General features: G+C 39.2%; 1 protein-coding gene across 6 annotated transcripts in view; it reads left to right on the plus strand.

The window, feature by feature from the left end:
- Positions 1-15,462, plus strand: part of LOC129775813 (short-chain dehydrogenase/reductase family 16C member 6) — a 94,505-nt gene that overhangs the window by 16,707 nt on the left and 62,336 nt on the right. For all 6 annotated transcript variants that reach the window (XM_055780928.1, XM_055780930.1, XM_055780926.1 and 3 more), the window contains exon 2: positions 9,070-9,829. In XM_055780928.1, coding sequence (XP_055636903.1) covers positions 9,695-9,829 — 135 coding nt within the window. In that variant the 5' untranslated portion in view covers positions 9,070-9,694. The remainder of the gene's footprint in view (positions 1-9,069; positions 9,830-15,462) is intronic.

The raw sequence follows: 15,462 nt of genomic DNA on the forward strand, positions 1-15,462 counted from the left end.
TGCTCGACCAACAGTGAAAAGATTCATGCAGAATTCGAGTGTCAATCCAACTTTTCTGGTCTGTAATCTGGCCAAGGCACCTGGTATCGACCCAAAACATTGTTACTGATTGTAATATTATCCCAAAATACTTTACATAAACATAAGTATGTTTTTTTCGATGAAACACACACTGGATCAAATCACCCCACAGACGGTCCAAATCACCCCGCATCAAATTTTAATGTCCAAAAATCATCTCTTTTATTTTATGATATATTTGGTAGATTGAAGCTTTATATAAGGATTAAACATTATTTATTGAGAGAAAACAAGTGTAGCTCAGTATACAATGTAACATTTGTATTTAGACCGTATTGGTTTGGAAATATTAGGCGATTTGTTAAGGTGGTCCAAATTCCCCCCTTTTTCCCTACATTTCCACCCGCGGCACAAAGTCCTTGTGCGAGGTAGTTTCTTGAAGATCTTCTGCGATTCTCGAGTACGAGTTTTGCTGTCTTCGCTACGTTTAGTCGAGTCGTTCGTTGTAGCGTGGCTGTGCGTGCTTCATTCTTCTCGTTCAGAAGCGCTCGGCATTCGTCATCAAATCCTTCGTTCCGTTGTTCGAGTGGTTCATACCCGATGACGGCCTCTGCTGTGCTGTTAATTACTGCTTTCAGAGTGTTCCAGCATTCATCGAGGAGAGCAACATTTAGTTCGTCTATCCCCAGCATCAAGACGCTGCCAGTACGACTGACAGTTTAGAACGCAGTTTGACCATCACCGGGTAGTGGTCTGAAACTATAGGTTCTGACGTCGTTGGTATCTGAGAAGTGCCAACCATCGATCAAAACGTGGTCAATTTGTGTTTCCTTTGCTGAGGTGATTTCCAGGTGTAGCGGTATTCGAAGATGCTGCATATGGTCATATTGTTGTAGGCAGCTAAGTCGATAATTCTTAGGCCGTTCCGTTGATGTAGTGTTTTGGGCAGCGATCGTTCTCACGCTCTAGCTGCGCGTAGACTTCTTCTTTATTGTCATTGGTGCAATTTTGACTGTGCTGTGGACATTGATGACGCTGATGCTGAAGAAGTGGCCTTGCATCCGCAATCTACACATTCTTTCGTTGATTGGAACCAGCCAATCATCCGTTTCTGCATCTCCCCCATCGCGATGAAAGCAGTACCCAACTCGTGTGTGTTGCCACAGCTAAGGTAGGTGGTATAACCCACCTCAAATTGGTGCAGCTTCGGTGAGTTGGACATTTTCAACTTCTCTTGAGCCTTTTCTCTTCTCGTACGTGTGTAAAACTCTTAACCTGTGAGCTGATTGAAACTAACCTTGACGTATGTTTCATCGTCCGAAATGATGCAATTGGTCAACAACATCGTGAATAATTTACGCGCTCTTGTTTTAACATATTTATGATTTCGATTTTTATGTTGACAGTCTGTCTCGTTTCTCGGCTCTTTACACCGTTGTTTGTGATATTCCCAATTTGCTTCCAACATCTCTCTGATGGAAAGATTCGGATTACTGTGACAACCAGAGTTGCCAACCTTCCTGATTTTTCAGGATTTCCCAGACTTTATGGCTCGTATCCTGACATCCTGACAAACACTGGATTTTGCCTGATTTTTCTAAAGTGACCCTGATTTTTCCAGATTTTTTAATCTTTTATTTTATCACAATAAAAAGGATCCTGGTTGGAAATGAGAACTGTCAGAATAGCCTACATAAAAAGCTCTCCGATTCTTCCTTGTATAGTGATTGCTTTTTCTTTCGTTTATTATTTATTATTATGTATTAATATTTATTTGAATGCTTAAAACACGTAGTGCGTATATTCCACCTTAAAATCCATTATAAAACGGTTTTACGTTTTTTTCGCTTCCCAATGGCAGAAAATGAAACCGTCAACGCCATTTGAATGAATGAACATTGAGGATAATTTTGCGAGATTTTTTTTTTCTCTCTCTCTCCCTCTCTCTCTCTCTCTCTCTCTCTCTCTCTCGAGAATCTTATGTCAAGTATAACAGAGTTAAAGATATTTTGTAGATTTTTTAAGTGAAGTATATAATTATTAATTATTTAAAACCCGTAAAAAATGTATGACATTTATTGTCGTAGTCATAGTATCACTAACCACAATACTAATAATGCATAGTTGTGGCAATGCCTAAAAAAGGACAAGTGGAAGTTTGCTCAAGTCTCTACAAAATTCATTCAAGGGCAAGAACTTCGATTCTATGGACAGCATGAAAAATACCTTGAACAGTTTTCGACGAGAAAGCGAACATGATCTGGTAGGAGAAAATTATAAGGCTGAATGAAACATGGAGAAAGATTGTGGAACAAAACGGTGCACATACAATTGAATAAATGTATGTCTGCCTATAAAAAATATTCGTTTGTTCTGCTAAAGATCGGCACAAATTTTCCGGACATCCCAAAATGAGCTATCCTGATTTACCCTGATTTTTGAAAATTATAGTTGGCAACCCTGGTGACAACCGTTATCCGAACACTCCGAGAAGTATGTCACAGTTGATTCACTGTTTGATTTTTTTTGGCGGAATGTACACGTTTTTAAAATTAAAATTATGAATGAAACTTAACTTTTCCGTATCAAATTAGTATTCTATTTAAATTGAAAACATTTTTTTGGATGTGGTGAAAAAATTGTTTTTGAAGACAATTTTATATTATAATAAAAAGTTTCAGTAACAATGTTAGAAAAGTATAGACAAATAGTTAAATAAAAGTCAGAAATGTATGTTTCAAGTAAATAAATAACATGATGTGTAAATTTTCATTAAAATCATTACATTTTTAAACAGGCTTCGTGTCTTTTAATCTGATAGAGATTACACTAACGAGTTTGGGACCCAAATTACGGCCCCCAATTGGAAGCCGCCACCAGACGTCGACACTATTCCACTGTCATCGCGAATGTTCCGTACGCATACATCTACAAAAGAAGAGGTGTTCAAATTTTGTATGCACAATTGAAAAACAGGAAGTGGGTTATATCTATGGTATAACCGCAAGGGTGACGTAGGACTATCGTTGATTTAGAGATCATTTGTATGAAGTTGAATCTGAATTCATTCTGAATGAATGAATATTTGGAGAACTTCGAAAACATCCAATATTGGATACGGAAATATCCTACTGATGGGGAAGAATAATCTTCAGAAGCTATCCTGTTGATTGCGATTGATTGAAAAATCACAAAACCTAATGTATTTGGTCACAGTGATACATGGATAGAAAACATTAAAATAAACTCTTTCATATGAATGTAATTTTAAATTCCCAGAGGTACTGGCAGAATATTTTCAGTAACGATTAGATATTTCCACATTTTCCTCGATACTGGAAGCCCACCAGTGGTTAATGCTAACTCGATAACCATCTGTTAATAGCACTTGATTGAAACATATTTGGTCACAGTGTTACATGGATAGAAAACATTCAAATAAACTCTTTCACATGAATGTGTTTTTAAATTCCTAGAGGAACTGGCAGATTATTTTCCGGATCTTTCTCGATCCAAACGGAAAGAATTCCGCGCGTGTATGTGTGTGTGTGTGTGTGTAGCGGCTGCTTCGAGATCTTCCCGGGGAACCGTTTGTAGCATCACTCTCCTCCTGATGGATTCCCTTCTGGCCTAAGGTGCACAAACAGGATCTTGGTGACACCGTTCATCCGCGCTTTCATGATAAATGAAGAGCTTCACCACAACAGCGACAACATGCTCCAATCGCTGTTCAATTAGAACTGAGTGGATTTCCGAGCGGCGCTCGCTTATATACCGATTGGTGATTTCAATAGCCTATTTTGAAAGCAAATTTAAGACTATTGAAACAAGTTTTTGGATCAGAAAGTAACAAGTATAGAACGCGTAGACATTTTATCTTTCGAATGAAGTGTTTATCATACCATTTCGTTCAGTTGTTTAGGAGCTATTAACACTCAAAATCTCGGTCTCCGGCGTAACGCTTTCGTTTTCGAAACTTTGATTTTACACCCCGGTATAGAAATGAAAGACGTAGTCCTACGTCAAAACAGGCGAAGTTCGAGTCGACCAAATTCTAACCATTCCACCTTTATTGCGACGACTAATTTGTTTCCTTTAAACTTTGCAGACCGAAAACCTCGTTTCCGGTCTGCAAAATGCATGATGCGGCTTATTATTGAGTTACCATCATGTTCAAAGCGAATTCTGCTGAATACAGCTCAAATAGGCACTGACACGCACACACCTGACCACCAACACGCATGCGCAAGTAATAAATGCTCACTCATCAATATATCCAGATCGTCCACGCCTCTAATTGGCTGCCTCAGCGTCCCAACGCTTTGTCCTCAGCGCTACCGTTTTCTTTCTCGGTTCTCTTCCCACCAAGATGGCCGCCACCACGTTGCTGCTGATCCGGAAACCACGGCGACGCGGGCCAGACAATGCCACCACCAATCGTCGCAAATTACAGCTGTTACTGCAGTTCCCACCGTTGACGATCTGTCTCGATCTGCCTGCCTACCGTGATCTGGCGTGCCTCGACCACGACTTCCAAGCCGATCTTCCCACGTGTACCACCGACAAGCTATGTCCGTAACGGCAGCTTTGTTCTGCCGGCTTCTATTACTCCGCGATAGCGATGTAGCAGCAGCAGCACCATTCAGCGAATACCGATCTCAAAATTTTTTATTTAATTCTTCCATACCAGGAAACTTAGGAAACTATTTACTTAAATTAGAAAATTTCCGCAACAGGGATCGCAGCCCCACTTTAATGCTTTCTGCGAATTATTATTCATCACCCGAGCACTTATGAGCGCGAAGAGGGAAAAATGAACCGTTCATGACCGTGGTATCGCCACTAATCCTTTTTTTATCCCGCTCGAGGCGTGCGTGGTTATTTTGCTCTCCTTTGTGTTAGTTTTCTAATAGCAGTCTATCACCAATACTACCATGTGTGTATGTGTGTTTGTCGGCTAGTGAGTGCCTCCCGTTACCGTTACGTGTGCGAATGTTGCGTGAGTGAGCGCATATTGTGTTGCGTGTTGGAATGTGTGAGTGCCACATGAATAGCTGCAGCAAAAGTAACTGCAAATGTAACACCTTTCAAAGCTCTTATGACCAAGGGATTGCTAAGATGGCCGCCTTTTTGTAGCCAGCATAGAAAAAAAAATAGAAACCATAGCATAGAAATCATAACCTAAAATTAATAATGAGGTGCTCCGTGCGATTTTCCATCAGTGATTTTGATTGCAAATCGCCAAGAAAGCTTCAGGATAGGTATCCAAACATCGTTTGCCAAAGGAAACTATACAACTTAATCAAATATTAACATATATGACTCCAAACATTAAACAATACGTGAGCCCCCTAAGCGCGAGCCCTGTTTTATGCTGCCTACGCTCAATTTGCATTGATAGATATAGGGTTGCCAGAGCCCCGATTCCAACGAACAGAAAACTCTCTGTGCCAACCCTGCCAAAACAATGGGTGGGTTATATCTATGACATAACCGCAAGGTTGACGTGGGACTATCGTTGGCTTAGTAATCATTTGTTTGTATTGAATAAATCATTAATTGAATGAAAAAAATGTTTAATTAAATTAAATTCAAAATATTTCCTTTGTAAGTAAGGAATTTGAAAAAATGCCATGTAATACCAATTCAGGCATTGTAATAGATTATGTTCTACGTTACAAGAAAATTTGATTATCCTCGTAATTTACAGCACAAACGTACACGCGATTTCCCCAGACACCTTGGTTTCGAAGTCCGTGTTAAGGGGGCCACTGGCTGGAAGGTCGGAAAATAATGAATTTTCGTGATTTTTTTTTTTGGATGTTAGGAATAAAGTGAAGTGTTCGGGTATATTGATTATTGTTTAAAGTATATTTGAAGATGTGTTTTTCCATTTTTTTAGTGCACGAATAATGATTATTAAGCTGTTGACAGCTGGATGCGTAGACGCTGTCCGAAAATCAGTACCTTGCTGGTGGTATTGGTTCTGAAGCAACGGAATGTCGCAGAACGAATCCCAATGAATATTTTGAGACTTTAGGACAATACTTAAAGCGCTACATTGGGGTTTTTGAAAATTCGAAAATTTGCCAAAATGCCACTTTTGTTAAAAAAAAGGTTTTTATTTCATGAAAAATCGCTCTTAAGAAGCTCATAAAAAATAAAAAAAATGAGCTATCAAAAACGGCTATGTTATGCTTTAGATAGTTCATTTTTACATGCTGATAAAACATTTCAACCAAATCGGTCGAGTAGATCCTGAAATATCGATATCATCAGCTGAAGAAACATGGTTTCGAGAAAAACGTGTTTAAAGATTCGTACAGCAGTGATATTTCCCTTAAGGTGACCTCATAGTTATTGTTGTAACTTTCCAACCAAATCAAATATCAAAAAATCCTTCAGGACAACATTTCTGAGGGCATAAACTTCCCAAAAATGCAGAAAAAAAGAGATTAGATTTTTTCGAGCTTCCTTTTTTTCTCAATTCAATTCAACTCAGCAGAAATCATTGTTAAAAATATTTTAAATAAAAATTTATATTTCCAAGAATTGACACAACTTTTGGAATTGAAGTGAAGTGTTATTCGGCTCGGTCATGAGTAATAAACCGGATAAAGTAGTAGCTGCCAGTATTATACCAATGTCCGAAGAATACGTCAGTTGGGAATGCCATTCCATTGATATACCTCCAAAGTTTTCTTGTCGCATTTGGTACATGTGGTACATGTACCAAATGCATGGTACATGTGTTGTCGTACAGAAAGATCATTTAGTCGTACCTTTTAGCATATTAGGGTAGATACTCAATGCTCGGCTCAGATATTCTATGCTCAGTTAAAGATATCCGATATCGGATGCTCGGCTCTATTGGATGAATTATCCGTGGTAGCTTCCCCAATAATAACTTCATTAAGTTCATATGTAAGTTTTACTACTAAATCGCAAAATACTCATATACAATAGTTGTCCATCAGATGCATTTTTTTTCTTTAGAACATGAAAGTAGCGCTTCCTGCAATTTCCAATGTTCATCCGGTTTTTTTTTCCAAAAAAATGGATCAAAATTTACCTGAAAGTTTTGTTCACGGCACTACAGCTATTCGAACTCCTCTAAAAAAATCGTTGATTCATTTCTCAAGTTCAGCTAGATCACACAGTTGAATAGCCATTAACAAATCGTCGCCCCGTCACCCACATATAGGTGACACTTTCCTCGTTCAAATTGGATAAGATTTTCAAAAGAAATTTTATAGAATAATCACCTCAGTGTAATTATAGGATATGTAGAAAAATAATAAAATTATAACCATATTATTAAAATCTTTATACTACACTTTTTATTAGTTTACTAGCTGACCCGGCAAACTTCATCCGGCCTAAAATATGTTTTTTTTGTTATCAATACCTTCAAACATTCACATTTTCTTACTAAGCGCAAGTTCATGAGTTTAATCACAGAACTGCTCATTGATTGATCTTCTAATCGACCCCGTTGAATTTACCTTTTACTAAAAAAATTCTAGTACTTCTACCAAAACTCATCATTATAGTATCAGATTATTTTCAGACATAATTCTCGTTCAAGATTTTTCAAACACTTGTAAATAACATGTTTCTCCGTTACATGGAATAAATGTTTGATACAGAAAATATGATAGAATAAAGACAGACTCCTACCCTTTTCTCCCCTTAGAGAGGGGGAGGAGTGTCTATTCACCATGGAAACGATTCGTGTCCCCTAAAATCTTCACATGCCAAATTTGGCTCCATTTGCTTGATAAGTTTTCGAGTTATGCAGAAATTTGCCCACCCTAAGAGAGGGTTCAGGACTGTCAAACCACCATAGAAGCATTTATTGCATCCTAAAACCTCCACATGCCAAATTTGGTTTCGTTCGCATGATTAGTTCTCGAGTTATGCAGAAATTTGTGTTTCATTTGTATGGGAGACCCCCTTAGAGAGGGTGAGGAGTGTCGAACCACCATAGAATCATTTATTATACCCTTAAACTTCCACATGCCTAATTTGGTTTAATTTGCTTGATTAATTCTCGAGTAATGCAGAAAGTTTTGTAATAATGTAGAAATTTGTGTTTCATTTGTATGGCAGCCCCCCCTAAGAGAGGGGGGGGGGGGGAGGAGTGTCCACCATAGAATCATTTATTGCACCATAAAACCTCCAGATGCCTAATTTGGTTGCATTTGCTTAATTAATTCTCGAGTAATGTAGAAATTTGTGTTTCATTTGTATGGCAGAATTCACCTACAATTCATTTTGAGATGCGCTGACATAATTTATGGCATGACATCTAAAACACATTATCCCAACTGTTGTTATGAAGATCCAACAGAACCTTCGTAGGTCTGCTCGTGGCAACAAAGCACCAATCTACCGTAAACCAGACATCATCATCGATTCGAATCGATGCACAAATGCACTCGAAGTTCACGTCGAACATCGCATTCACTATACTACGTAGTGCCAATGCCATCGTGTTTCGTGCAATTGCAGCATTCCAGTGGGTCGTGATTGCGAAATGTTACACATGCTCATCAAACTCAATAGTTTTCACGATATGAGCAAAATAATGAGATGCTTTGACAACTAAGTTGTTCGAAAGCTGATATCAGATCATCATCAGTTCCCACGCATCTGTTGCATTGTTCTAACACCTCGTGGGGTCATCATCTAGTAATTTCTCTGCGCGAAAAACTTTTTCAAATTGCTGCTATAAATTTGCGGGGCGCCTCCATTCGGATTATCTAGCAAATGTAAGCATTCCATTGTTGTTGTTGCTGTTGCGGCTGTCACTTTTGTTCTCCATTCGACTTCTTATGCAAAAGTGTTGTGCGTTCAATGCGCGCGCGTACACGCTCTCTACTGTTCTCAGTGCTTGCCGGGCCATGTTTTCATCATCCGGTTCATTCGAATCCTGGACACGAACGCGAACGCACGCTGTCCTCCCGTTCTTGGATCGATTCTTTCGCGTGTCGGCTTTTGTCTGTCGCTCTGTTGCTAAATTCTTGCTCTTCTCACTTTGGACAGGAAGTTACGATCCACCCACGCACCGGCAGCATAGCAATTAGCTACAATCATGTGTTGAAATCGTGTTGAAAACAAAGGTCGAATGTGATATTCAGCGGAAAAATAAACCCACGATAAAAAAAAATCAGCAAAGGTAATAGATGCATGTGTGGGTGAGTGTGAAGGAAAAACGAGCACATAAAAGTGAAATGTGGAAACAAGTGCTACATTAACATAAGGCACTAAGCACTCTCATAGATGGTGAAGCAGATATTGCAATAGTTTATTGGCAACCGAAGAAAACTCCAAGAAGCGGCAAGCCTTCGAAGCCATATCGTGCAGCGGCTTGGTGCGGCGGGGCCTTCAGTGTTTTGTGGTGGTGCTCTTGCTAGGAAATTTTTAGCGCTAAACGGTGTACCAACGAGGTTAGCTCGAAGGAAAACTAGTTTTTCCTCGCCAGTCGGCACAATCGAAAAAGAAAAAAAAATAGTGTAATAGAAAATAACCAACGTAACAACCGATGTAGTGGCTCTGTGGTTTGTACTTGGTCGTAACTCGAGAAGTCAGAGTGCCACTTATCGCGAAATAGTGCAGCGTTTTTGGTGAAGAAAACATCCGTTTGCGTGCGTGTCGTGTGCATTGGAAGATGATGTCTAGCAATGGAAAGCCGTTCTCGTTCGACAAGTCCGAGATCAATCCTGGCCGCGGGAAAGCATCCGTCAAGCATACCGTGCTGGACGTGGTGATGTTTCTCCTAACGTCACTCGGTTACATCTTGCAGGTGAGTGTTGTGGTAGTTGCTAGCGAATAATTGTTTATCAGTGTGGCTGATTTTTAAAACTAGATCTGTTTCTTTCATCATTAACTTATTGAATGTGAATGATTGGTACACGTGTGTTCTCGAGCTTGACACTCAGAATACATCCAAGATGCTTCACTATTGATCACGGGGTGTAAATCGCATTCGAGCGAGTTATATTCTCATCCGAGACGAAAAAACGTTTTCACAAGTTGATAACTTGAACCAAAATTGAACAAAATTGATACGTCTCCTCAGAAAACCAATGGTTTGAAAATGAAGAAATCTGGCATCGCCAAGCTGTATTCCTCAGCTTTTGTGCATGAAGTGAATTTGAAAATTATTTTTGCACAAATAAACATTTTATGTGATAGAGTAACGCAATTTTTACGAATGAAGAAAATCATGTACGGAAATTCATAATTATATAACGAGATTCTCAATAAAAATATCAAGAAATTCATTCAATAAAGATTGAGAATTTCAATAATTTACAAGTTGCATTGACTTCATATGGTTACAGAACCTCTCTTAAGCTCCTCATAAACCACTTTGCAGAATCTGTTGATCATTCATTGAGTAGGAGTCGAATTTTGCATTAATTGATAAAGAATATTTCTACGCTTCTATCGCAATTAATAAAATGTTATTTTTGATTAGATAATCAATTGAATAACTGTAAAATGTTAAGCGTTATCTAAACGCCCTTACTACCTCATTTTGATTGGCCCGATCTACGGTTTCCCTAACACAGCCATCAAAACCAAGCAGCCTTGGGGAAATCGGCATTGCAAATACATGAAAGTATGGGGACTTTTGTTCTTATCGAAATGTGTTCCCTAACACAGACTTCAAAACCAAGCAGCGTTGGAGAGATCGGCATTGCAAATACATGCAAGTTGGGGGCATTTTTGTTCCGACTGAAATGTCTTTCCCTAACACAGACTTCAAATACATTGAGCTTAGGGAAATTGGCATTGCAAATACATGCAAGTCGGGGGTGTTTTTGTTCAGACTGAAATGTGTTTCTCTAACACAGACTTCAAATCCATGGAGCGTGGGGTAATCGGCATTGCAAATACATGAAAGTCGGGGGTATTTTTGTTCCGACTGAAATGTGTTTCTCCAACACAGACTTTAGAACCAAGGTGTCTGAGGAAATTGGCATTGCAAATTCATGCATGTCGGGGGCATTTTTGTTCCGACTGAAATGTGTTTGTCTAACACAGATTTCAAAACCAAGATGTCTGGGGAAATCGGCTCAGCAAATAAATACAAACTGCGAGTACTTTTGTACTCGCTTGCCTTTGTGCAAACTAAAATATACTTCCTTAAAACGGTCTTCCGGGGTTCTTCGGCACTCGCAGGTTTTTTTGCACTCCAAAAAGTGTTTTCCTAACACGGATTACAAAAGCGGGTACGAACACCACGTTTTGGCTCGTTTATTCAAGATTGCATTGAAGGATATGCCTTAATATTTTCTGCTCACTGAATTCCTACGCATACCATTTGATGATTAGGCAAGATGTTGATAACCAATTGCTGCGATGACGCCTATTGATTAAACAACATGCGTTCGACGTACATGTCAAATTCGAAACTGAGTGCCTGAAGTTCATCAAATTAAGCAAATTCGTGGTTCGAGAAATACGTACCCTTGAGAGATGCAAACATCAGAAGGAAACGTAAAATAAAATAATCGTTTGATAATTCTTCCGTTCACATGTTTTGTCCTAGGTATCATACCAAACGTAAAAGGACTGTCATTAAATTTACTTGTAACGAAGAACATAATCTATCACAATGCATGAATTCACCTAATATGGAATTATACAATCTTTTTACTCACAAAGCAAATATATTGAATTTAATTGAATTCGGGAATTGTTTCGTTCAATCAAAATTTTAATCAATACAAACAAATGATGGCTACGCTAAGATAGTCCTACGTCAACCTTGCGGTTATATCATAGATATAACCCACCCATTTTTTTTGCGCGGTTTTTTACGAGGTTTTTACGCGGATTTTCCAATTGCGGATTTTCCAATTGCGGATTTCCAAATTAACGCAACGCAAGTGCAATATTACATCTCTCCCTCTGCTCACATTTCTCTCTTAAACTCTCTCAGAGCATATTACGGTAATTAAGGAAATTAGCGCTGCACCTTATCACGATTCTTACGTGGATTTTAGGTGTTGGGTAACGGGGAGCTCACCGGGCGGTACAACGGGACGGGGTTTTTACGGGCAGCGATTCGTGAATGTCTTTCTCTGCCTACTTAGCTCTGGACGGTCCAACAGTGGTACTGCACGTGCATCGGCACTAGAGTGTACAAATCACAAGGAAATCTTCTAGCCACAGCAGATGACCTTATTCGTGAGGAAAACCGATAGCTACCAGTAACCAATGAAATTGCAGGCAAAAATTACGGGTTTTCGGAAGCGAACAACACTCAACTTTTTGCTTCCGTTCAACGTAGTATTTGATATCTATCATTAGGTGACATGGTTTTTTCACGCGGATTTTCCAATGAACGCGTTTTTTTTACGCGGATTTTCAAATTAACGCAGTTTTTCTACGCGGATTTTTCAATTAACGCGGTTTTTTTTACGAGGTACGTATCCCCCGCGTAAAAAAAAAACCCTTGGTGTAATTGGATTGCACAGATTTTGGAAGACAAAACAAACAAATCCTTGTATTTCGATTGCGAGAAAAAGTTGTTCATTGATGGCTCATGTCCTGGTCTAGAAATTTCAGCCAGCAATTATGTTTTTCTTACTGGCAAAAATGTTCCACATTGATTTTTTGCCAGACGGTTCTCAAGCTCAAGCAAGTGACGGACAAATTCCTGGTGCTGGTTCGGAGTAAACGCGAAAGTGTTGATTCAAGCTTGGATGAGCATCCACCAGAGATGAGGCCGATGAGCGTTAATCGAAAGATAACATGAGGCCTGGCAGCCTTTTTGTTCACATACCTTACTCAACGTTGAACTTGGCTGTTATAATATGAGTCCGACTCATTTGTTTTGTCTTGGAAACACAAACACGAGGTAACAAAAATGAGGACCCATTTTTCCTCTCAGAGAAACACAAACCGGGTGTCAGTTTATAGACTTGAAATTTCAAACAAAACCACCCGCTGACTCACAGAATACACTGAACAATGATCTGAGATGAATTAGACTCACAAGAAGTATATAATTTTACAACATTTTCCGACTAAAACACTTAAATTCCTTTAGCGAACTTTTACACGGACTGTTTCCAGTTTCCAGCTAATCAATTTTTTTTGTTATTTGATTTGACAAAAACGCAACTTCAGTTCTGTATGGTGACTCGAAACGTAAGAAATGGCAAGTGTGTACAGAGAGTATCGGAAAATTAGCAAAAAAAATGCTTTCTTCTTCTGTAGGAGCATTGTACCACTGCGACCATTAGTTTGATCTAATGTAGTGCACTCCAGTTTGCTATGTATGCAGTGTCAGTTCGTTCCATCACTCAGGGAATAAGTGATAGTCGCACCAGGACTTTGAAAATCCCCCCACGAAGGTATGGATAAAACCAGCTCCCGTAGATTTACCGATTTTAGATCCATCGGTATAAAACAAGAGTGATCCTGGACGAGTTTTGGGACCGCCTTCTTCCCATTCGTTGCGATTTTTTTTATCCCATTTATTTATTTAAGGCTCATTAGCATTTTAGCTGTAACAGAGATATCATATATCTATAATTAGCACATTACACAGTTGCCATTCGCCAGTATTTCTTCTATACCATTACATATGGTACATTCACACAGTAGCCATTAAGGCGTAAGAGTATTCTTTCTGTTCTTCCATTATCCAGTTGAACCACCGGACAGCGGAGACAGTTGATTGATCATTGTTGAGTTATTTATAGAACAGCAGCGCGATGTGTCTTGCAGAGCAGTGCAGTTGTATGGATGAATCGATCTTATTTCGACCGTGGATCGATCTCCATCGCTGATGATTGTTGCGTGGACATAGCTATTCTGTAACAACACAAAGATGGTCAATGAGGGTCCTGAGTTTTGAACTCACGATCGATCGCTTACTAAGCGAACGCGCAACCAATGTGGCTACGGAGACCCCCTCGTTGCGAGTGAATTCAATCACTTTGAAGGGAACACTGAAGTTAGTCTTTGTTTCCATCCAGTCTTCATTCATGCTTACTGTAGTGTTCAGTTGAAACTCTTTCAGGATTTGTAACTGCCCTGTGAAATCTCCTTCTAGTAAATGTTTTATACGTTTAAGCCTAAGAGCACCTTTTTCCGCTTCAAGTTGCACATATTGGTGCAAGGGTAGAAGGTATAAAAGAGCATCTAGACGTAGATGCCAGATGTTGTAGTTTATCGAGCTTTTTCTGAGTTGATATTTGTGTAGTTTTAGGCCACCACACTAGCGAAGCATATGTTAGTCTGGGTCTCACAATTGCCGAGTAAATCCAGTGAATCATTCTCGGTTTTAGTCCCCACTTTTTCCCGAATATACTACTACAACTCCAGAGAGCAGTCTGGGCTTTAGATATTGCATACTCCAGTTGGTTGTTCCAATTTAGTTTTTGGTCAAGCATGACACCTAAATATTTGGTTCGTTTTGAAAGCTCCAATTGTACACCTCCCAATCTAAGAGGTAGAATCTTATACTTCCTTTTTCTGGTAAATGGAATTATGACTGTTTTTGAAGGATTAACACCAAGTCCTTCCAAGTTGCACCATTTGAGCGTGTAGTTAAGGGCTGTTTGCATTCTATTGGAAATAGTATACTCACATTTACCCCTCACTAAGATGATTATGTCATCAGCAAAACCAATGACTTCGTATCCTAAATTAGCTAGGTTATTGAGAAGATCGTCGACAACTAGGGACCACAACAGAGGAGACAGAACTCCTCCTTGAGGGTAACCTCTAGTTGGTTTCGTTGTTAGAGTAGATCCTCCTAATTTAGCTGTTATAAGTCGGTTGGTTAGCATGGCATGTATTCAGTTGGAGATGCACATGTCAAAACTACATTTTTTCATAGCTTTATTTATAGAGTTGTAAGATGCATTGTCAAATGCTCCCTCAATATCAAGAAAAGCTGTAAGTGAGATTTCTTTAGCATCTAAAGACTTCTCTATTTTTGAAATTAACGTGTGAAGCGCTGTTTCAGTGGATTTATTTGCTTGGTAGGCAAATTGAAATTTGCTCAATGGTCTCCTGTTCAAATATGATGATTTGATATGGAGATCAATGACCTTTTCCATCATTTTTAAGATGACAGATGTTAGACTAATTGGTCTATACGATTTGGGAGTCGTCCTGTCACGTTTGCCAGCCTTGGGAATAAATATAACCCGGACTTCTCGCCATTTACTAAGAATGTAGCTTAGTACCATACTAGCTCTAAACATCTCCGTTTTTTGTAACAGCACCGGATAAATCCCGTCTGGTCCTGGAGATTTAAAGGGCTTCAAGGAATCCACTGCCCATTCAACCCTTGACTTCGTGAAGACAGCCCTAGCCAATTCATTGGCTCTATTCTCGTCTCTGATTAGACGAGATTGAGCTGTGTTGAAGACTTGTGCGTGTCCGGAAATCAATTGGATTGAGCCA

The sequence above is a fragment of the Toxorhynchites rutilus genome, chromosome 3 (genome assembly GCF_029784135.1).
Source record: "Toxorhynchites rutilus septentrionalis strain SRP chromosome 3, ASM2978413v1, whole genome shotgun sequence".
Lineage (NCBI taxonomy): Eukaryota > Metazoa > Arthropoda > Insecta > Diptera > Culicidae > Toxorhynchites > Toxorhynchites rutilus.